Source organism: Protopterus annectens, chromosome 15.part0 (genome assembly GCF_019279795.1).
Source record: "Protopterus annectens isolate FY-2018-M chromosome 15.part0, PAN1.0, whole genome shotgun sequence".
Lineage (NCBI taxonomy): Eukaryota > Metazoa > Chordata > Ceratodontiformes > Protopteridae > Protopterus > Protopterus annectens.
Genome location: NC_056749.1, coordinates 429,103,652 through 429,125,795, shown reverse-complemented (window position 1 = coordinate 429,125,795; position 22,144 = coordinate 429,103,652). Strand labels below are relative to the sequence as shown.

Below are 22,144 nucleotides of genomic sequence, written 5' to 3'. Positions count from 1 at the left end.
AAAGGTATCATTATCTAGATGGCTAACATCCCTGATTTCCCTTGTTTATGAAATTAGACACCAAAAGCTGCCTAACAAACCTAAAGCCCATTCTACCAGAGCTTTTGCTACTTCTATAGCCTTCCAAGACAGACTGCCTATTGACACCATTTGTGCAGCGGCTACTTGGGCTACTCCTCACACTTTCATTTCTCATTACAAGTTGGATTTAGCTTCTAGGCATAGAGCTAACTTTGGTTCCACTGTTCTCAAGAGTCTGTTCCGTTAGGCCACCCAGGACAAGGTGCTAGGGACGGTCCCATCCAGCAAGAATGAAGGCGAGATAGACAACTTAACATATAGAAGTTATGTTCTTACCATAACGTTCCATGTTAGTTGTCTTCTTCTCTTCTAGGCGTCCCACCCTCCTTCCCCTGGCCTGGACAGACCTAGAGGAGTTTGATTGTGACCTCTCTTTCTACCACCTCTTTACTTTGGGTATATGCTCTGTGCATATTTCCTAGATCAGGATGTAGGTCACCCTTCTCTTCACCCGTGTTTATAGAGGTGGATTTTGTTTCTAGTTATTCTGCTACTATTATAAGCTGGGTCTAGCTTACAAACGAGATCTGAGGTAACTCACGCCTAGCATTGTGGGATATAAGGGGAGCCTCGAGCCAGTGGAACCAACTCTCGAGCTTTTAGAGTGGCAGTGAGCCGAGGTCGGCTCCGAACCCATCCAGCAAGAAGAAGGCGAGAAGAAGACAACTAACATGGAACGTTATGGTAAGAACATAACTTCTATTTTTACAGGCAACCGAGCAATTATCATTAAAAAAGGAAGTAGAAAAGGTGCCCTCCAATCTGAAGAATCGAAGATTTCACTTCAGCCTGTTTCTTGAAAAAGAACATGATATCCAAACCATATCTAGATTTGTCAGATCAACATCATAAACATAAGATCTCTATGGGTATTATTAGCTTCCTTTTCTGAAACGAGATTTTTAAATAACAGCCATTGATATGGATATGTTTGCCTTCACATTCCAGTGAGGCCATTTTGTAAACAGTACTTGAGGTTCTGCTAGCTCAAAATCTTTTTTCTTTTAGTTCTTCAGCCATTGCTTTTGACTTTACAGAAGTCATTGGTGACCCCACAACAGGAAAGGGTATTACGTCTCAATCCCAGCAACTTGCATTTTTTCAGCCTGGATGATAGAATTTAAATTCCTAAAAATAGTTCCTTTTCCACCTGTATCTTGAATATCTTAAAGGAGGCCTGGAGACCATATACAACTAAACAAAAAAAAAATAAATAAATAAAATCTTACTTCGCATTTAAATTGCTTCATGAGGTCCAGATGTTCTTCGTGTTTCATTGTTGCAGTCATCACATTTGGGTTATCTGCCTGCAGGTAGCCCTCAGCCGGCCTGAATACCAGAGTCTTGGGATTTCTGCATCGGATGCTGTCGCTTCTTCCATGAAGTCAGGTTGTCAGGGGTATAAAACATGCTGCCGACGCCATTACACCAGTCTTTCTTGCCATGCGGTGCCCGAAGCAGAAGCAGTTCGCAAGTGCCGGTCAGCCGACTCCTGAAATTTTTGTTTGTGAGTTTCAGACCTGAAGTCTTCTAAAAGATAAGTACCCTGTTGGGGACCCTTTTTTCTTGCTCTAACCGATGTCAGAAAAAAATAATAATTGTCTTGCCTGTGGAAAGCTAATACCTCATAGAGATTTTCATTCTTACTGTGTCACCTGTTTAGGCCCAGACCACGACGTGCCTTGTTCAACAGCCATCCAAACTATCCATCGTGGGGCAGTTTTTATAGCTAAATACTTTCGCTCTCGATCTCCTATTCCGAAATGGCATCGGTAAGCTATCCGACTACCGATCTTCCGAAAAAACGTAAGGATAGAGATAGACTGCATAATTCCAAAACTGCCGACGACGCTGTCGTTAAGCTAGTCGCCAGTCCACCGGTACTCAGTGAGGCACTTTCGCAGCCCCTGATACCCACTTCTGCAGATTCACAGGCCTCTACTGAAACCCATTTGGAGTCTGGTATGCCGCGAGATGCTTCGAGATGCTTCTTCGACTATGGGACCTGTTGATGTCTCTCCCTTGGATGGCTCCGGAGCCGCTGTGCAGACACTGGCTTCTGAGGGTGTATTCAGGCCTACCGATTTTCATATTAAACCGACGACTTTGTTTCAAGCCAAAAATACCGAATTTCTCAGGCCTAAAGTTTGCACTACACCTAGGAAACCGACGACCAAAATGCATTCTCAGGCCCACATGCCTCAAAACCAAATGATTAGAATGGCTGAAGACCTTATTACCATAATTAGGGAAGCCAGCCTTCCCCCTCAAAGAGACCTAGAACTGATTTTCCTTCTGATACTTCTGATCAGGAATCCGATATCTCTGTTCCTTCTGACTACCAGGACATACCCTTATCTACCTATGAGGATTCAGATGCAGAGGATTCCATTCCCTCTGCTTCCCCTCCAGAAGATTTTTCTTTTGGTGAAACCCTGCATACCCTTAGGGAGCATTTTCGCTGGGAAAGCCAGGACTGCTCTCAGTCCATAAAGAGACTCAGGGAATTTTTAAACCTGCCTCAGCACAGGCCTCTAACTATCCCTCCTTTTCTGGAGATTGTAGATGATGTTTTCGTGGAGTCCAGCCTTACCCCGGATACTTTGCCTCCAGCTCCCAGGAAGCCTGACAGGCACTATAGAGTGCCTGACTCTCACAAATTCCTTTTCAAGAATCCTACTGCGGATCCAGAGACCATTTCCCAAGGACCAAAAGGCATTAAGGCTACTACTGCCAAGAATCCTACCCCTTCTGACAGGGATTCTAGGGCTTTAGATAGATGGGGTAAGAAGGTATACACCTCTGCTACTCTGGCTATTAGGGCTTTAAATTACCAGTTTCATATGTTAGAGTATCAGCAGCATATTATGGGACTACTTAAACAGAAAATTATGTTGATTCCTGACTGTGCTGAACACAAAGATTTATAAGAGTTAATGCATTCTGCTGACCAAGTTGGTAAACATACTTTGCAATGTGGTTTTGATGGTTTAGAAGCATCTTGTAGGGCTGCTGTCACTGGGTCTGTTCCTAGAAGGCAAGCTTGGCTTAAGGAACAAAACTTTCCAGATCATGTAAAAGCAAAATTACTGGATGCACCCTTTAACCAAGAGCGCCTATTTGGCAATAAAGCAGAAGAAGTTTTCAAAAGGATGGAGGAGAAATTTAAGTCTATGCAAACTGTTAAAGATTTCTTACAAGTACAGCCACCTAGATTCAGTAGGCATTGGCCTTCAAAGAACTGGTCCTTCAGCAGTAGACCCCCAAGACTTCAGTCTCAGGTTATGCACAGATCTAAGCAGTGGGGTGCACCCACGTCCAAATCAGGGAGTAGTAAGCGAACCCCCTATGGTAAACTTGCACAATGACTTATCCTTAACTCCCCCGAGCCTTTGTCAAGTACTTGCATCTTTAGGAGGAAAACCCGCCCTGCATGCAAAAAACTGGGAATACATTACCCAAGACAAATGGGTTTTAAACATTGTTTCCCTAGGATACAGATTCCACTTCCACTTACTCCCAACCCTAAGGGGATGGCCAGACCTCACCCCAAACCAGTGAACGGAGGCCCAAAAGCAAGTACTTTCTATCCTCAGCATCAAGGCTATTCAACCTGTCCCAGCAGAACAAATGGTAGGCTTTTATTCAAGACTGTTCCTGGTTCACAGAAAAGAAATCTCCTGGTGTCCAGTCCTGGATTTATCTATTCTCAACACCTTTCTGGTGGTTCCAAAATTCAAAATGCTAACTCTCCAACAGCTGCTTCCTATGCTAGCCAAGGATGCCTGGCTGGCAATCCTAAACTTAAAAGAAGCTTACCTGCACATCCCCATAAGGGAATCTTGCAGGAAATACTTTCGCTTCAGGGCAGGCTCTATGCACGATCAGTTCTCTGCACTTCCCTTTGGCTTATCTACTGTGCCCAGGGTGTTCACAAAGTGCCTAGCTCCAGCCATTGCTTTTTGCATTTAGAGAAGTATTCAGATTTACCCATACTTGGACATTTTCCTGATTCAGGTGGAAAGTCAGGACTTGCTACTACAGCACCTGGCATTTGTAAAGAGACTTCTAACTTCACTGTGGTACACCATCAACAAAAAGAAATCACCCCTAGTACCCTGCCAACAGATTGTATTCCTGGGAGCAAGCTTGAACACAACTTCCCAGATGGCATTCCTCACTCCAGAGAAACAAATTTATTTGACAACTTACTTTAACCTACTGGCCACAAAAACCCAGCTATCTGCAATGAAAATACTGCAAGCTCTGGGGTTCATGGCCTCTTGCATTCTGTTAATTCCATATGCAAGACTGCATATGAGGAAACTTCAGTGGTATCTAAAAAGTCTATGGTGTCAACATTCTCAAGACCTGGAAACAATAATTCCTATCATTCCGTGTCTAAGGGCAGAGTTCCTTTGGTGGGCAGAGGCCTGCTACCACAACAAGGGACTCACTTTCATTCTACCACCTGTGGCCCAAACCCTATCAACAGACGCATCAGACTATGCATGGAGGGCTCATATGGCAGGGCAGTGCATTCAGGGCAAATGGAGCCCAAGCAGATGCACCTGCATATCAATCAAAAAGAAATGATAGCTGTACAGAATGCTCTGACAACCTTCAAAGGCCTTATTCTTCCAGGGCAACTATTGGTAAAGACAGACAACACCACAGTTATGTGGTACATAAACAAGAAGGGGGAACACATGTCTACCCACTCTGCAGACTAGCCATTGCTCTGTGGAACACAGCCTTGAGCAACCAAGTGCACCTACAAGCTCTATTCCTGCCAGGCAAACTAAATTTGCTGGCAGATGACTTAAGCAGAAATCTCATGGACTCACACAAATGGAAACTGGAACCCAAAATATTCAAGCTGTTTGGGAAGAGATGGGGGACACCAGAGGGGGACCTGATGTTCTTCGTGTTTCACTGTTGCAGTCATTACATTTGGGTAATCTGCTGGCAGGTTGCCCTCAGTCGGCCTGAATTCCAAAGTCTTGGGTGCTGCGTCAGTTGCTGTCTGCTCTTCCATGACGTCAGGTCGTCAGGGGTATAAAACATGAAGCCGACGCCATTTTCTTTAGTCTTTCTTGCCGCACGGTGCCCGAAGCAGAAGCATTTCGCAAGTGCCGGTCGGCCGACTACTGAAATATTCGAGTTTGAGTTTCAGAACCAAAGTCTTCACTAAAGGTAAGTACCCCATTAGGGAAACTCTCAAAGTTGGCCTTGGATGTTTTTATGAGAGAATGTAGTTTTCTGCTAGTGTTGATCAGAGGTGTCTTCCCTTTATGGGATTTTGCTCTGTCGTGCAGTAGCTTCCTTCTTTTGTTATACAATTTGTTAATGGCTGAGGTCCACCAGACAGGACGCTTGCCTTTGGTGGAGAGGGACTTGGATTTATTTGGGATTGCATGATCCATGCATTCTTGGAGATGTCCATAGAAAGCGTTTGTGAAGGATTCAGCATTGTGGGATGTGGTATCCACTGGCCATGTGGGCTTAAAGGATACCATCTCAGTCTTAAGAAGAGTGAAGTCTGCTTTTGAGAAGTTTTTCACTGTGGTCTTTTGTACTGGGGGTGGAGGTGGGATATGTATATCCAGGGTGATTAGTTTGTGGTCAGATCTCACTAGTGAGGGGTATACCTCCGGTGTGGGGCATTTTGTCCCCATGTTTGTGATGATCAGGTCTAGTATATTATCTCCCCTAGTGGGAGAGGTGACTAGTTGTTCCAGTGCATTTGAATTTATGAATTCCAGGAGCCTTTGGGCTAGGGTGTTAGGGCTAGAATAATGTACCCAATCTATGTTAGGGTAGTTGAAGTCTCCCAGTATGATGGTATTTTGTGATACATTCATATCCTCCAATGTCTTCAGGAAGGCTGAGTGGGGTTCCTGAGATTGGGAGGGTGGTCTGTAACATGCTACCAGTTGTATAGCAGTTTTGCCTATGGTTAGTTGCACCTGTATGGTCTCCGATGCTTCATGTGTTGCTACTAACGTGGAGGTGTGGGTGTCCTTGATGAATATGGACACTCCCCCTCCCTTTGTGATTCGGCCCGGGTTTTGGGGCCGAAAAGCATGATACGAGGTATAGCCTGGTAGCGCTGGGCTGCTCTCAGGAGCCTTGAACCAGGTTTCAGTTACTGCACAGACGTCGATGTTCTCCATACTGAGGAGTGCATTGAGTGCCTGCATCTTGAGATTTAGACTTCTGGCGTTGAGCAGCATTACCCTTAGTTTTTTTTCATTTTTATTTTCTAAGGAGGTGGGTTTGTCTTTTGAGCCTTGCCTAAAAAAGGCACTATGGGGGTGGCAAGAGCCTTAGCCAATATCCGGAAGCCTAGTGGTGACAGGGGCAAGCCGTCCCTTGCGAAGCAGCGTGGCTTGTCCAACATGTCATCCCAAGCAGACAGACATTGGATCCCCTTAGAATGACACCAGTACTTGAGCCAATTATTAAAGCTGATCATCTTGTCTTTGTATTGTGGCATCATTCTTGGTGAGGTGTTTTGTTTTGAGGTGGTGGATTTTTGGATGTCTGCTTTGGGTGCCTCTGTTGTTTTGGTAAGTTTTTTATTAGAGCCTCCGAGTATGTCTTTGTGTTTTTATGTGTTTGGTTTGCAGTTGTGGTAGTTCTATGGTGGGACTGGGTTTGTTGTGTGTGTGGTTGCCATCTCCTCCTGTCTGGTCATGCCAGCCCTGTGTTGAGAGAGTTCAACCTCCAGTTTGGCTATATAGTTGCATCTCTCGCATGTATTTGTGTTTGTTGGGAGGAGGAGAGGGTTGTCTGTGTACATGAGACAATTGTAGCATTGTCTCATGATACCCAGATTAACCAGCTGAACTGGAGAGGATGCCAGTAATCTACCACTCGACAAGCTAGAACAGTATAAGGGAGTGCTGTGCCTTTAAGGGAAGTAGATATTCACAGGGGTGGTAGGTGGATGTAGTGCTTGCTTAGTATGAGAGTGCTTACTTAGTAGAGAAGTTTTGAGAACAAGTGCTAGGCTTATAATATAGCGAGTAGTCTGATTATACTAAGAGTAGAGCTTCCTTAAGGGAAAATTTGAAGAGCAGACTTGGCAGAGCCAGAAGAAGTTTAACCGGTGCTGCGCAAAGCCGCACAAACGCAGATTTTAAACAGGGAACTTTAAAAGAGCTAGAAATGGTTTTTAGATAGAAAACACACAGAAAATGCAGAAACAGTAATAAATCAGTTACACAGGCTAGCACACTTTAGTGGGCAGCCTCAATAGTTAAATTAAACAAACAAACAAACTTTCGATCAATTTAGACTAAAATGTAACTTTAAGTGCGGATATTAAATAATGCAGCAAACAGCTAAAAACACAGTTTAAGCTTGTTTAGGGTAAGCTAGTGAAGGTATTTCAAGTAAAAAAACAGCAAAGATACTTAAATCCAGAAAGTAGTCACTTTTCTGAGTTCTCTGTAGCTAGGACCACTCTGCAGGACCACGAGGAGCTTGTCTGAGTAGTATAGCCAGAAGAAAACGCCCAGAGGCGGATTTTAAACCGGGAACTTCAAAAGAGCTAGAAATGGTCCAAAACAACAAATTACTACAGCTCTTGTGCTGAGGTCACTTCCTACAGGGACAGGTAGGCTGCTCAAGGCTCCCCACTCCCACTGGTGAGCAAAGAAACTTCCTTCTATCCAAGTAAGGTAATGGACAACACATGAACTACACCACAGCCCAGAATGCAGCAAATGCTGTAAACTGGTCTAAACTAGTCGAGGAGAGGTGGGAAAACAAGGATTATTTTTGTATTACTTTTCACCATGGCAATGCTTCTTTTTGCTCAGAGCAGCTCTCTTTTAAAGGTAACAAGAGGCACACATACAAAAGGAAGTACTTCCAGGCACCCACACCCAATTGAGACTACAAGGAAAGCATAGGTTTCCCTTCATCTTTCACAGATGACCCAGGATTTGAGGAGGTCTTAGAAATGAGGAAACTGTTTCATGCAGAGCTCTTTTAGTTCCCGGACAAGATCCTACCTCTTCAGCTGTTTTTACAGATCATTCAGTTGTCATCTACCACAGCTTCCCTTTGCTTAAAGACCTTAAGGGTTATGGCAGGAGCAATTCCACTGTTACCCTTTTGCAAAATTTTGTATGAACGCATTTTAGTGGACATTATGAGTGCAATGGTCACAAATCTCATGTACAGTGTCTCAACAGATAAAATATATCCAAAGCATGCAATATGCACCTTGAAGTGGTAGTTGCACACACTAGGTCTGACACTAGGTAGGTCATTTCTAATCCCTGCCTTACTGGTAGTGGTCCCCATGGATGCCTCTGGCATAGCATGGGGAAAGCATTATGAGGGGCAGACTGTGTAAGCTGTCTTGTAATACTTGAAGGGCACATTGTCCATCAGTGCTCTGCAAATGATGGCAGTCCTTCTCACACGTAAGATTTCCAGGACTCCTGAACTCAGTGGAAGATAATCATCTATGTCAACAACATGGCAGTAGTTTGGTATGGCAGTAAGCAAAGGACAAACATACTCTTCTACCTTATATCAAAAAGCCATGAGTATTGGAATGGGCTATGGTAGACAGCCACTTTTCAGCTATTTTCCAATAGCAAACCACACTCCAGGGGAAGTCAGCTGATCAACAGACAAGTAAGCTTGTCCTCTACTGCCACATGAGTGGTCTCTCAACCCATTGGTAGCATGGAAGTTGTTCTGCCTCGGTGGGAAGTTTTGTTGCAGCTTTTTGCCTCACCAACCTGTGCCAAGTGTAGCAGTTTCTGGTCCCTTATTCCTCCACTTGGGGCGGATGTCATCCAGATATGTCCTCCTGAAGTCTTTACATTTTCTTTGTTTCCTTTGATGACTGAATCCAGAGAACCAAACAGCATAAGTCTGGGTTGTTTTCATTGCCTCATTTTGGCCTCAGTAAATTCGTTTTCCCTTGTTCATGCCTCACCTTTTGGAGATTTCTGGCCCTGCAGTATGCTACTGTCTCATTCCTTTGGTAAGCTACATATGAATTTCTACTCTGTTTTGTCTAACTAACTGTTTTTTTTTCCAGTTCCATTGCTGCCTAGAGACCATACCCATCCATCTAAGGCAGTTCAGATTCCCACATTCACACAGAATCCCAGTGGTGAAGAAAATCTTTGAGTGACTGGGCACTTTTTCCATTTTGGCTACACCTAGAATGCTGGGCCCATTTGCTACTCCTATGCCCTCACTTTTAGAGTACGTATTGCAGATGTTTGATACAGCTGTCAAGTACAGATCTGTAATGATACTTAGTTGCTATTCTGATTATCATCAGGACAACGCTTATCTGAAAGTATGTAAAGCAGTCTTAAAGGATACCTTTCTTCTCAGACCTCTCCTTGAGTATCCTGTTCCACCACAGCATTTATGTTTTCGATGGGGAGACACTCCCTTTTTTTCTAGTAGATATTATTTTAAGTAGAATAATTTTCAGGATAGCAGTCCCCATCTTGTGTTTTTTTTTTTTCAAAAGAACAGAGGGTCCAGTCTAGTGTTCACATGTGCCAATCCTCCTTTCATGCCTAAAAGGAACTACTGAGTCTAACCTCAGTTAGTCATTACTTCTGCCAGTCTTCTCCAACCATTCTAGAAAAGTATGTTGTTTAGTTAATAATTAGCTGTTTATTTTTTTCTTTTACAACTTGTCTATTTTTGTCATTGTTACAGTTAAGGATTTGTGTATTGCTTCAACTCTGCCTAATCTACTGGATTGTATTAGGTCTTTGTGTTGATGTCTTCAGGATCTCTGTATTGCCATATGGTCCCGTTACTGCCTGTCACGGGTCCTATACCAGCCCACCTTTCCCAGTTAAACAATAAATAAATACATTTGTCGAACTGTATGGCTGTCATTAGGCAACTTACTTTCTACGTAGACAAAAACAAATCATCCAAAAAGGATCTTCAGCTAGTCTTACATTTTACTAAAAAGAAACATGGTTGCAAATTATCCAAAATATCCCTAGCTAAATAGTAAACTGGATGTAGTCAGTTTTACTAAGAAAAGGGCAGTAAGCATTTACCCCCTGAACATTTACAGCAGTGGCCACCTCTCAGGCTGTTTTTCATAATGCAGCCTTGGATGGCATTTGTAGTGAAGCTACTTGGTCTTCACTGACTTTTTCATAAAACATTATAAGCTGGACATGATATCCAGATTTGGGTTTTCTTTAGGCACCAGAGTACAGGCAGATGTGTTCATATAAGGGGAGACTACTCAGAAAGATGAGTTTAGAGCTGTGCCCTGTAGCTAATTAGGATGGACCTTCTCATAGTAGATACAAAAGTCATGTATTTACCATAACTATAGATCTAGATGAGCAGGTCTATCCTTATTAACAAGTGTGCAACTTCCCCTTCCACTCGCTAACTTGATGTTGAGGCTTATCTTTACATTTTATAAGCATTGCATGGGCACCAGATATGTGGATTAGAAAGTCCCAGACAGTGCATTATAGGTAAATAGGAAGGCTTCTGTAGCCTGGGAAAGTTCTGTGTTGAGTTGTCTACTGCCTGTAGTCCTGCTGTTAGCAAGGACCTGCTGTCCCAGATCTGTCTTTATGTAAGTACTTATTTTTTTATATTGTATAGATCACTTCCATCCTCTAAGAGAGTTTCATATAACTTTTTTTTCATTATAACTGTTATACTTAAACAGAAACTGTAAAGTACTCTAACTACTACTTTATTGTACAAAGGACAATTGCTTATTGATTGATTGCTGTCTGATTTTTTTTTTTCAAATGCACTTTCGTAAGCAGTAGAAAGGAGTAAAAACAGTGTAGATCTGCTAGCAGTGCTGGCTATTTTTCATACAAACATGGTCCATGGAATCCTGGCATGAGACCAGCATTGGCCTTCATAAGGATAAAGGCACAATTCAGGAAAACTATGTCAAGAAAAGAAGAGAGCATATGATGGGTGTGCCCATATGTTATGATTTACTGTTACAGTGACATCACATCACCTAAAAGATGACTTGTAATGGGACATGCCTTATACAACTGTACTTTCTTTGTGAGTCCTTTGTAGACAGTAGAGGTTTGTGCACTAGTTCCATCAGTCATGTTTATGTCTGCCTTTCTCACTGAAAAGCTATTTGTACTTCTCTGCATATCCCTTTCACACATGAACTAGATATTAAATCATATTTATAGTCATTACCTATCTGAAAATTAATGGAATGTCATACATTTTATGCAGTTTACTGACATATAACTATGACCAAGAGGAGAAACATTATGTCATGGTTTAAGTTTGTTAATCATCTTTCAGTACTGCTAAACTCTAATTTTGCATTAGCATAAGTAGCAGCTAGCAGATAAAAATAGTTTAAGCATGTTTAACTTTTAAGTTCAACCCATTTTAAAAAGCTCCAGGTGCTCCCATTTCCTCCCACATCCCAAAAACATGGTGTAGGTGGATTGGACACTCTAAATTGGCCCTAGGTGTGAGTGTGTGTGTGTGTGTGTGTGTGTGCCTTCTGTGGAAGGTTGGGCGCCAGGCTGGCAACTCGACACCATAAAAACTCCACTGCCAATCATGAGCAGACAGGTGATCCACTCTGGCGACCCCTAACCGGGGAAAAGCCGAAAGAAGAAGAATACATTTCAGGTTGCTACAGTGTGTGTGTGTGTGTGTGTGTGTGTGTGTGTGTGTGTGTGTGTGTGTGATAATGTATTACAGCTTTAATGCTTTTACAGAATCAGATGCATTTTGCTTCTGGCTGTTGTCTGTGAGACTTCACTTAGCGTGTTTCAGAGCTGCAGAACACTTTGTGCTGGTATATTTGTTTTCCTTTACTGGATAGACTTGAGTCATAGAATTTAAGTACATTACAGTTTCAAAGCTGTAAAAGACTAAGTCTTCCCTCCCTTTCTTTCTGTTTCATACAGAAGAGCACCATGTGCTACAAATAATTATGATTCATTCTCTCACATTATAACATAGAGGGTTATGATTGGGTCTCCCACCATAACCATGTTACTATATGCTTGAGACATGGATGCCCATAAATTCACCTTAAGAGCAAAGCTCAAGAGGTGAATCTTGGCATCCATATCAAGAAAACATAACTAGTTATGTTCAGAGAGACCCTGTCATAAGTCTTTGTAGTGTTTGGTGTTTTATTTACTCCTTGTACTACCCCTTACTAAACAGAAGAAAAAAATGGTTCTTTACCAACTTTGAAAGCCAATAAAGCACTTAGCAAGTGCTGTCGTATAGGCAGCAACTAATATAATTGGAGGAAAAAGTCAGGGGCAGTTTTTAAGTACTGCTTTAATTTAAATAACTTATAGACTGATGTCTGTAAAGTTTCACTAACAGAAAATATGAGGAAACAGGGACAGGTGAGAGTGAAATAATGTATTGTGAGACCTGAAAGTAACAGCGTTTTGGGTCTTGCACTGCAGAGCCAGTTTAGCGAATTGTTTTTTTTTTCTGATTTTGGAGTGAAATCATAGCACTCCATGCACTACAAAATTGTTGTATGTTCTTGAAATGGACATCAAGATTCACCTTTCAAGGTTTGCTCTGCTCTTGTGATGAATTTCTTGGCATTCATTTTGCAAACGTATAACATGTTGGTAATTAGAAACCCAATCATATTACTTTGTATTAGGTAAAATGTATGTTGTTGTCTTCATTTATAATGTTGTGAATAATACTGTATACTATTTTGCAATCTTTTTATGTGCATAGACTTAATGTACTTTTAATGTTTGTTTGTGGACCTTTTTCTCAGTGTATCTCCAGTGAAAATGGAGACTTGCACTTCTGTGCATTCCTGGTCCCCAAAAGTAAATATGTGTTAATATATTTTAAATATGTTTAAATACTAAAGTTTAACTTTCTTGACTTTGTTTACAGTAATCCCAGTATGGCATCAGTGTCCACATATAATTCCAATTCCTTGGAGGACACCTCGAGGAGATTGGTAAGTTATTTTCCATCTTAGTAGTTAAAAGTTTAGATGCTCAGACTTATCTATGTCCTGGCTGGCAATACTGATTTGTAAAAACATTGTCTAATTTTGAATAAGGAACAACAACACCATTATAATTTTGATAATTGACACCCCTACCAGAATCTTGAAAAACATGTTGCTGTTTTCAGTTTTCTGTTGTATCAGAAGTGAAAACTCATCCACATCATCTCACTTGGAAAACTGTTATATATTTAGGAACCTTCTGTGATGACATTTCATCATTGTGGCTGTATAAAATGCAGATAGCTTTAGACTTCTTGGCTCTTTTAATTCCTCTGACTTTACCAATGGATATTAAAACAAAAACAACTGGCAACTTCACTGAAGACTGAATCCACAAAGTTTAATGAAGCGCTTTTCGTCCAAATACTTCTTTGAACTTCATCAGATACTAACATTTACAAAAAAAACAAGTTTAAATAGTCATGTTTAACCATGATTAAAATCAGCTGTCTCTCCATCTTAAATTTTTAAAGGAACAGTAGTTAAAATAGCATTGTGAACATAATATGCATTTTCCTGTTCTTTAAAACTGCCTTATTTAACAAGCAAGCAAATCCTATCCTAGCAGTGTTCAATGCTCATCACATTCAGATCCAGTCCTGAGGCCTCCTCAGTAACAGGTTGTAGTGTTTGCGTACACATCCATGACTCCCTCACCTCCATATAGAGACAGCTAGACAATGCTTTGAACTCCTTCACATCCTGGTAACTGTAAATAAGATTCCTTTCCACTTCCTGACCAGCTGTAGAACCCCTTCTGTGTCACTCACAATCCAAGTGGCATACATAAAGTTTGAGTTGAATCCCTTACTATTTAGCCAAATACTGTTGCAGTTGGGGGTTTCTATTATCCGTCTATTAACTAGAATATTTACACAACTATAAATTATCTGTCATTAGATTTCACTAATACTGATTCACTTGACCATACTGTATACTCCTGCATGAGAGAGTAGAGTCAGATATACTGGGTCTGATCTTTGCAAACATAACACCCTTATGTTCGGCACCAATAACTAAACCCTCCTTGGTTAGGTTGGAAGATCAAGCAGTGTTCCTCAATGTTAAAATCCAGCACAAAGACATTCATAAATCCTTCTATCTGTGGAGATTTCTCCAAGACAAATTTGCTTCAACTATAGGATGGCATTTGAAGTTTCAAGTGTTCCCCTTCCCCTTGAGAATCTAATAGTAAGCACTGCTGCATTCACAGAAAGAGTGTTCCTATCTCAATATCTCTTCTGAGACATTGGTCTTGATTGGTAACAGTTACATTTCCAAGTTGGGAACAAAGTCCTTTGATGGAACTTTTGTATAACCAAGCTCTATAGCAACAGAAAAAAAACTCTTCATCCTTAGAAACAAACTGAAAACCACATTCCTCAAAACAAAACTCCAAGTTAAATAAAGACCTTACAAACAGTCAAATTTTCCAAAGCCAAGTGTGTAACTGCAATTGCTCCTTCAGTCAGACAATCACAGGTCCTTCTTTAGATATATCAAAAACCTCAGAAACAACACCCAGTGCCGCTCATTATTTTTGCTGATTTTTACCCCTGCTGCTTGCTAATCATCAGTTCTGTCCTGGTCAATTGACCCATTCATTCCCCTTCCCAAGAACAAGGGTCGTTTGGAAGGGACCATCATTTAAGCAGCCGTTATGGGTGGCTTAGATTTTTTTCCTTACACCCTGCATCCCCTGTGCACATTCAGTTTCCAAGAGTAGGTAATGTGTCATGGTCTAACTACGATGGACACTCTTCACTTCTGCAAAGGATGTTGCCAGCAGGTAGCCTTGCCTTCCTGTCCTTGAGCTTTCCTGGTCTCCACCAGAGAAATTGCACTACCTTGTATTTTCACTGAGAACCCATACCCATCCATTCCTCTTCAGAGAAGCTGGCGTGCATGCCCCCCCCCCCTTCATTCTTCTCCCTCCCTGCCTGAATTCTGCAGTGCCAGTGCCGTTAACTGAACTCCAGTCACCTGGGGTGCAGTCAGGCTTCCATCCTTCTGCACCACAGAGCGAGCAGTGCTACTCTGAGTTCACATACATGGCTAATCTTGCTCTACCTGAAGTCCTAGCTAACAATTTTAGTGGAATATTCTATCCTGCATCTCCAGTTAGCTTACGCATGCTGGACCCCTTATTGGCCTTCCGCCCCAAACATCACTCGTGAATAAGCCCTAAAGGCTCTCTCAGAGGTGTGAAATAATAGATCTAGGGAACCAGCCAGTGTGCCAGGATATTTTCTTACCAGTGTGAGGTAGTGCCTTTCTGACACACTCCAAAACCTCTGCCTCTCATCTGGCTTTGGGTCACAGGCTTGCAGAACTGCACTGGTCATCTCCCAACACAAGAGTGGCTGCAGCATTGATCCTTGTAACTACAGACTCCTAAATAACATAAGCCTTATAGACAAGAAAATGGAATGTGTCACTGTAGATCTCATAACTATAATGTTGGCAGCTTGAAGTCCTTTGAATCAAACCATTTTGGATTTGAGAAGAGTAGGTAATGTCTTTTTAACCGTTGACTTCTCTGAGGCAGTAATCAAGACCCTGAATTGATAGTACACTGATTTACACTGGCTAGCCAAAGCTTCTGACACTGCTGCTTACTCATACGCCACAAATAAACTTACCTAACTAAAAGTATATTGTGTTGTCCAATGTATACCAGACTGGCTTACTGACATGACCCAGCAAATTAAGATTGAGGGCACACACTGCTGAAAAACGTTTATGATCAGTGGTGCCCCAACGTGGTTCTGAGAATTTTCCTGTTTGGTATTTACTTCTCTGAAGTCAAAATTGATGTTAAATGTCTTTGGCTGACAAAGATTGTCAATGACAGTAAACTTGCAGCCATCATCAACTTTGTTACGTACTCAGGGATAGACTAACGCACAAACAAATACTGCTAACAACTTTGTGTGAAGCTAAATAAATAAGTAAATACCAGAATGTGTAGTGTTATATCCTCTGGCAAAGAACACTCTCACTGCTACTAGAGTAATAGCACCTCACTCGAAACATATACAGTTATCAGAGACCTGGACACTTTTGTTAACAGTGATCTCTCCTTTAACCACCATGTAGCCACACTTGTTAGGAAATCCTTCTATTTAACTCAGCTGACTTTTAACAGTATTTTTCCAGGTCCAGGGATGTTATCATACCTCTCTATTCATCCCTTATAAAGCCCATAATTGAATACAGTGCTCCATCTAGATGTACATGTCCAGACATATGATCTAACTTGAATGACACCATTTCTTGAGACAAAAAAAATCAGAGGTCTAAGTTCCATTTCCTAAGCAGAATAACTCAAAGTTCTGTCTCCCTTTTCAGTTCATAGGTTCATAGGTAGGTACTAGGCTATCGGCCCAAGAGCCAACGTAAGCCTAGCCAACAAGGTTCCCTGGCTTACGCCACCCAAGAAAGTTATTTTCCTGTGCCACTGTCAAACAGAGACACAGAAGTGATCCCCGGGGTGTATTTCCTATTTCCCATCCACTCATCAAGATTTTTCTTGAAGAGTGCTAATGAAGAACTTTGCTTGACATAGATGGGTAGCCTGTTCCAGAGTATGGGAAGTCTCTGGGATAGGCATCTATCCCTCCAGCATGTCCTGTTTATTGTGGTGACAAGGTTTAGGTCCCTAGAGCGTCTCATAAGGACTCTTTAGTATTGACATCTGTCCTGCGTACAAGACTCAAATGGATCCTCTCATGGATGACCTCCTTCATATCCACAAAACCAGCATCACCTTGAACACCATTCCTCAGTCTTTACTACAGGATAAATCAAATCTGCTGACATGCTGTGTACCACACTTAAATAATTCCTCTTCCCTTCATATTAAACAAGGTAGTTCCCTCCTCCTCTTCATATGGTAACCACAAATTCACAGTCAGCCCCCCCCCCCCACACACACACACACACATACCTGTGCACCATGGCCATCCACACAGGTAAGTTAAGGGACAGTTGAACCCTGATTCCCTCCAGAGTGGGACATTTGGGCAATCTGAGGGATTCTGGATGTGCATCCCCCTCAAAGAGGAGCTGTACAACCCCTGGTTCAGCTGACTCCTTTTGCCACATTTGCAGTGGCCCATTCTAGAAACCATTATATCCACGGTGCCTTCAGTTGGAAGTCCTGCTGCTAGCTTTCTGTTCCTTTATGTTAAGGCACTCCCTTGTGTCTGGAAGAAAGTCCATTAAGGAGTGAAGAATCTAACACCAATTGCACTCAGCATCATGCCTTCTTGCTCACCCTTTTTTTTCCCCAAGTTTTTTATCATTTTTGGAAGAAAAAGATTGGTCCCTCTAAAGGGGTTGTTGGTGAGAAGTGAATAAAAGTTATCAGCGAAGTTGCAGTTCTGAAGCAAAGTGTGTCTACTGACTGCTATACCTATTCTATCTGCCCTCACTGAGCCATACACTAAATTCAACATTGGTCTTACTGAAGGGGTTTAAAACAGTAATTTTGGAGCATATATTGCACAACGGCAACGTTTGCAACATGTAGGTCTTTTCATCAGAAGTCATGTTAAAAGCAAACCATATAAGTGAGGTAGTTTACCACTCTGACAGAAAAAGTATTATATATTAGTAAATAAATTTGCTGAAATGGTTCACTTCCTCAAGATCCTTATCTGAGGGATGAATCAACCAACGTTGACTGACTGGTTCTTTTTTCAAGGCTACAGTCACTACATTAGTAGGGTCTTGGTCCAGCACTCCCAGTCCTTGAGGTGGGGGTATCTTAGAAATAGGAGCAGCACGTTTTGGGCTCCTGTTTTGTCCACCACACAAAAAAGTGACCATTCTGTCTGAGAGTGAACACCCCAAAAGGATGGAGATGGAGGGTGGAACGTCTCCTGCAGAATTTATTCTGATGGAGACATTAGGTTTATGGGTCATGACCCCTTCTTGTGCATCATTTCAAGAGCAATGTTAGTGTACACATTATAGTAGTGCATGTATGAGGAATGTATTGAGTGGTAACCAGTGATGCAGTGAGGAATGTTTAGGGCAAAATATGAACCCTGTTTGTTTTAGAGGACAGCATACAAAATGCTATCGAAAAAATAGCTGGTCAGGCAGAAGTGTAAAACAAACAAGAACTTTAGTAAAACTTTACACACTGAATAAAATCAATAAAACAATAAAAAACAGGATACGCATTTTCGTACACACAGGTACTTCAGAGGATCTGAAGAAGTACCTTTGTGTACGAAAGCGCGTATCCTGTTTTTTATTGTTTTATTGATTTTATTCAGTGTGTAAAGTTTTACTAAAGTTCCTGTTTGTTTTACACTTCTGCCTGACCAGCTATTTTTTCGATTTTACTTTTCGCTTTTGGTCTTTTGCTGGTTGCTCTTTTTGTTTTGGACTTAATACAAAATGCTATGCCATGTATATTGTGCTGTAAAGGTAAGATGTGAAGACATAAGACATTTGTATGGTGAAGGAACAGGGTGTGGTGGTGGATGGTAGTAGGATGTGTTAGAGAGAAGAGGTTTAAGTAGATTAAACTGGGAGGAGATGCACACAAAGGGTGGAGAAAAAGTTAGGGTATATAGGAAGATGTGATATTGAGCTCTCCTCCTTAAATGCAGTACATACAGTATTATTCTGACATCAAGTACAAGTGGGGCTATTTAGTTCAGCTGCCTAGTGACACATATTAAGATGAGGAATAGAGTTTCTCCTTCGATGGCCTGGCTACTTATGATGGTCTTTTCCTTGAAATCAGAAATACATTCAGTCTCAGTGAACTGCATAAACTCAGGAATATGAATAGTCTGCTTGTAAGGAAAAGGGCTGTTTGACATTGCATCTTTTAGCTGTCTTTGCTAGGCTTTGTGTCTTCTACCACTTTTTAGAGTTTTTCAGTGATTTGATTGTCCGCTCCATGACAGACAGGGAATTGACTGTGACCCAGATGACACAAGAGAGGGTGTCAGTAGGAAGCCAGTGTCTGTTAGCCCATACTGGTGAGAAAAGCTATCTTGCCTGCTGCAGAACAAATACCTCCTGGAAAGAAATGTTCATAAATCCTTACGCAAGTACAAGACTAGTTGCCATTGCAGGCCATTTTAAGCGTAGACAATTTCCTTTCAAAGGTCAGAATCAAACCCTGTACCTTGTGTCTGTTAGGTAACACCTTAACCATTATGCCAACCCCCAACCCCCACATCATGCAGCATTATGGGCTGAAGACTTTCTTGGCTTTACCAAGAAACAGCCACATTGTAGCCTTCGTGAGGCATGGTTGGGAATGTGCATGTCACCAGGGGGAAGGCATAGCAGACATTCACATTAGCTGTCAGGTAGAGATTAGAAAAGAGAAGGTTAATATCCTTCATGGCTGCTATATATATATATATATATATATATATATATATATATATATATATATATATATATATATATATTTACACACACACACATATATATATATATATATATATATATATATTTATATATATATATATATATAGATATAAATACACACACACATTTGTTGGCCAGGTGACTAGCTGCACTGGTCCAGGGATACTTTTGACCCAGGCCAAAAGGCAAAATAACGATGCAATATTTAATGAGAGATCAGCTTTGAAACTGATTTAATTATTTACAGGACTACAACAACATATATTCTTTGAAAGGAGTTCAACAGGTTAAGATTTAAAGGTACAACAGAAATGATCCAGTAAGAATATACAGATATGGCAGTATGGATTATAGTACAATAGTAACGGCATAAGACAATTTTGTAGTGCAAGATGAATATTAGGAAAGGTAGCGCAAGTTAAAATGAAGCATTTAAGAGAGAGATGGAAAGTTGGTGCTTTGTAGTGGAAAATGTATGAGAGACCAGGAGAGGGAATGGAAAGGAAGTAACAGGAATAATAAGAACTGTTAGTCTTGGCCGATGGTGAGTTAACTGTGATTATCAAAGCAGACAAGTTCACTTACTCAGTTAACAGCTGTCAGTTAAGTAAATATGTTTTATATTTTCCTTTAACTTTCACGGAATTAAAGTACTTTGAACCTTCCCTCATTTGACTAACTTGGAACATCACGGCCTGTCCAGGGAAATAGTTCAAAAGTAGCTGTTATTCACTGATGTTAAAGTACAGTCTTCTCAACAAAATGTGTCTTGCATAAGCAAAGTACTGGTAAAACAGGGTGTCTAGAATAGATGTGAGAGTTTGACTACCCCAGCTCTCAGCACCAATGTTAAAGCAACATTCCAGCAGATTTTTCATCCACTCCACTGGAAGGCCAGGCATGGGGAAGTACCTTGGATCATTGACATCATTAATATTTTTTTATTTTTTTTCTAACAGTATTTCCTGCAAACTTGAGCAGATTTTTCGATATTTGTTAATGTCAAATGCCCCAATGTATTTCAAATATATCTACATATCCAGGTATCATCCCCTGCCCAAATTTGTCTTCCTTGCAGTTAAACATCTTGAAATAGTAGTCATGATTTTTGTTGAGAGTCTTACTGTTTCTCATTGAATACTTGACTGACGTTCAAAGTGTTGAACATAAAAGTTGGGCAACATCCTGTCGTGATCACTGGACTGAGAGAAGAGCAAGAAGGTGAGTATTGCATCTTCCTCACTTTCTCCCTCTTTTTCTGAGTTTGTGTGATCTCTGAGTTGGTATATTTATATAAATATATATATATGTGCACGTGTGTGTGTTTATGTATAATATGTATATTGTCAGGGAGTATGGGGCTCACTCCCATGTCAGGAGATGCTGTTGTTTTTTATTAATGTTTTGTGTCTTTTGAACCATATCTGTTTTGAGTAGTGGCCTCTCAAGGTTTTTAGATATTTTGGGTTTGGATAGTCACTTGTAGATTACGACATGTCATTATTCATAGCCCGACCCATTTTTAGCCTTTTTAAAAAAAGGTGGCCTTTCCTTGAATCAGTTCTTTGAATCACAGTGAAAGTGTTCATTATACAAAATAATCTCCACTAAATTGAACACCTTCTGTAGTCCTACTTAGTGTAAACTATGAAGTCAAATCAAGCTGTCTTCTGATTTGGTATTTGGACAGTTCATGGACACGACACCATCAGAACTGGTTGGTATGAAGCCACACTGAAAAAAAAGTTTATTTGTATATGTATACTGTTTGCTTGCAAGTCATTGATTTAGGGGTTAGGTGTAGAGTTGAAAGTTGTAAAACACTTGGCGCAAACAGAAGTTTAGTGTCCACTAATGCTTTAAAAGCTGCTAGACACTTCTTTTTGTGTGTTTGTGGTTGTGCGTGCTTAAAAAATGTGTTGTTTTCCCAAATTAGTAATGTAATTGTGGACCACCATGCACTACACAGTGATAAAGTACATTAGTGTAATCTTCTTGACCTGCATTTCGCTTGTCATTGCATAAGCAGTCTGGGTAGAAGAAGGTGGATGTTGTACAAAATCCAATTTTCTGATGCCAGGAGGCATAAGGTATCAGATCCCATCTTTTGGGGTGCTGGATTAGGATTTAATTAACACTCAGTAATAGTGTACTAGGTACTAACACTTGCTTCTAGTGCTGCTGTAATTCATTTTATGTGGGCATGGCAGAAAGAAAATTTAAAAAAAAATTAGAATTCATGCACATCATTGTGGTATTCGCATCAGTCCCCTTTTTCCCATTTTGTGAATGGAATCAGGATGTCACATTAACAGTGACCATCACCTAGAACTATTCTTTACACTGCTGGGTGCCCATAGTCATTCTTCTGTACCACAGACAAGTGCTGTTGCATCCTTCAGCCAGTATAGTGTCCAGTCCGCCTACTGCATATCTTTGTAATGGTGGAAGAAACCAGAGCACCAGAAGAAAACTCGCACAAACACTGGGAGGGCTTGCAGACTCTGCACCAAAAACTCTCTAGCCAATAATTGGAAAATTTCTGAGAATGCCTTTTGTAAACATAGTTCAGAGGCTGGAAGTTACTATTTTTTTATTTTTTTTAACATGTTCCAGTTTTAA

General features: G+C 41.0%; 1 protein-coding gene across 1 annotated transcript in view; it reads left to right on the top strand.

Moving 5' to 3' along the window:
* Window positions 1-22,144, top strand: part of MTM1 (myotubularin 1) — a 1,351,953-nt gene that overhangs the window by 240,587 nt on the left and 1,089,222 nt on the right. Inside the window, exon 2 of the mRNA XM_044057169.1 lies at window positions 12,997-13,063. Coding sequence (XP_043913104.1) covers window positions 13,007-13,063 — 57 coding nt within the window. The 5' untranslated portion in view covers window positions 12,997-13,006. The remainder of the gene's footprint in view (window positions 1-12,996; window positions 13,064-22,144) is intronic.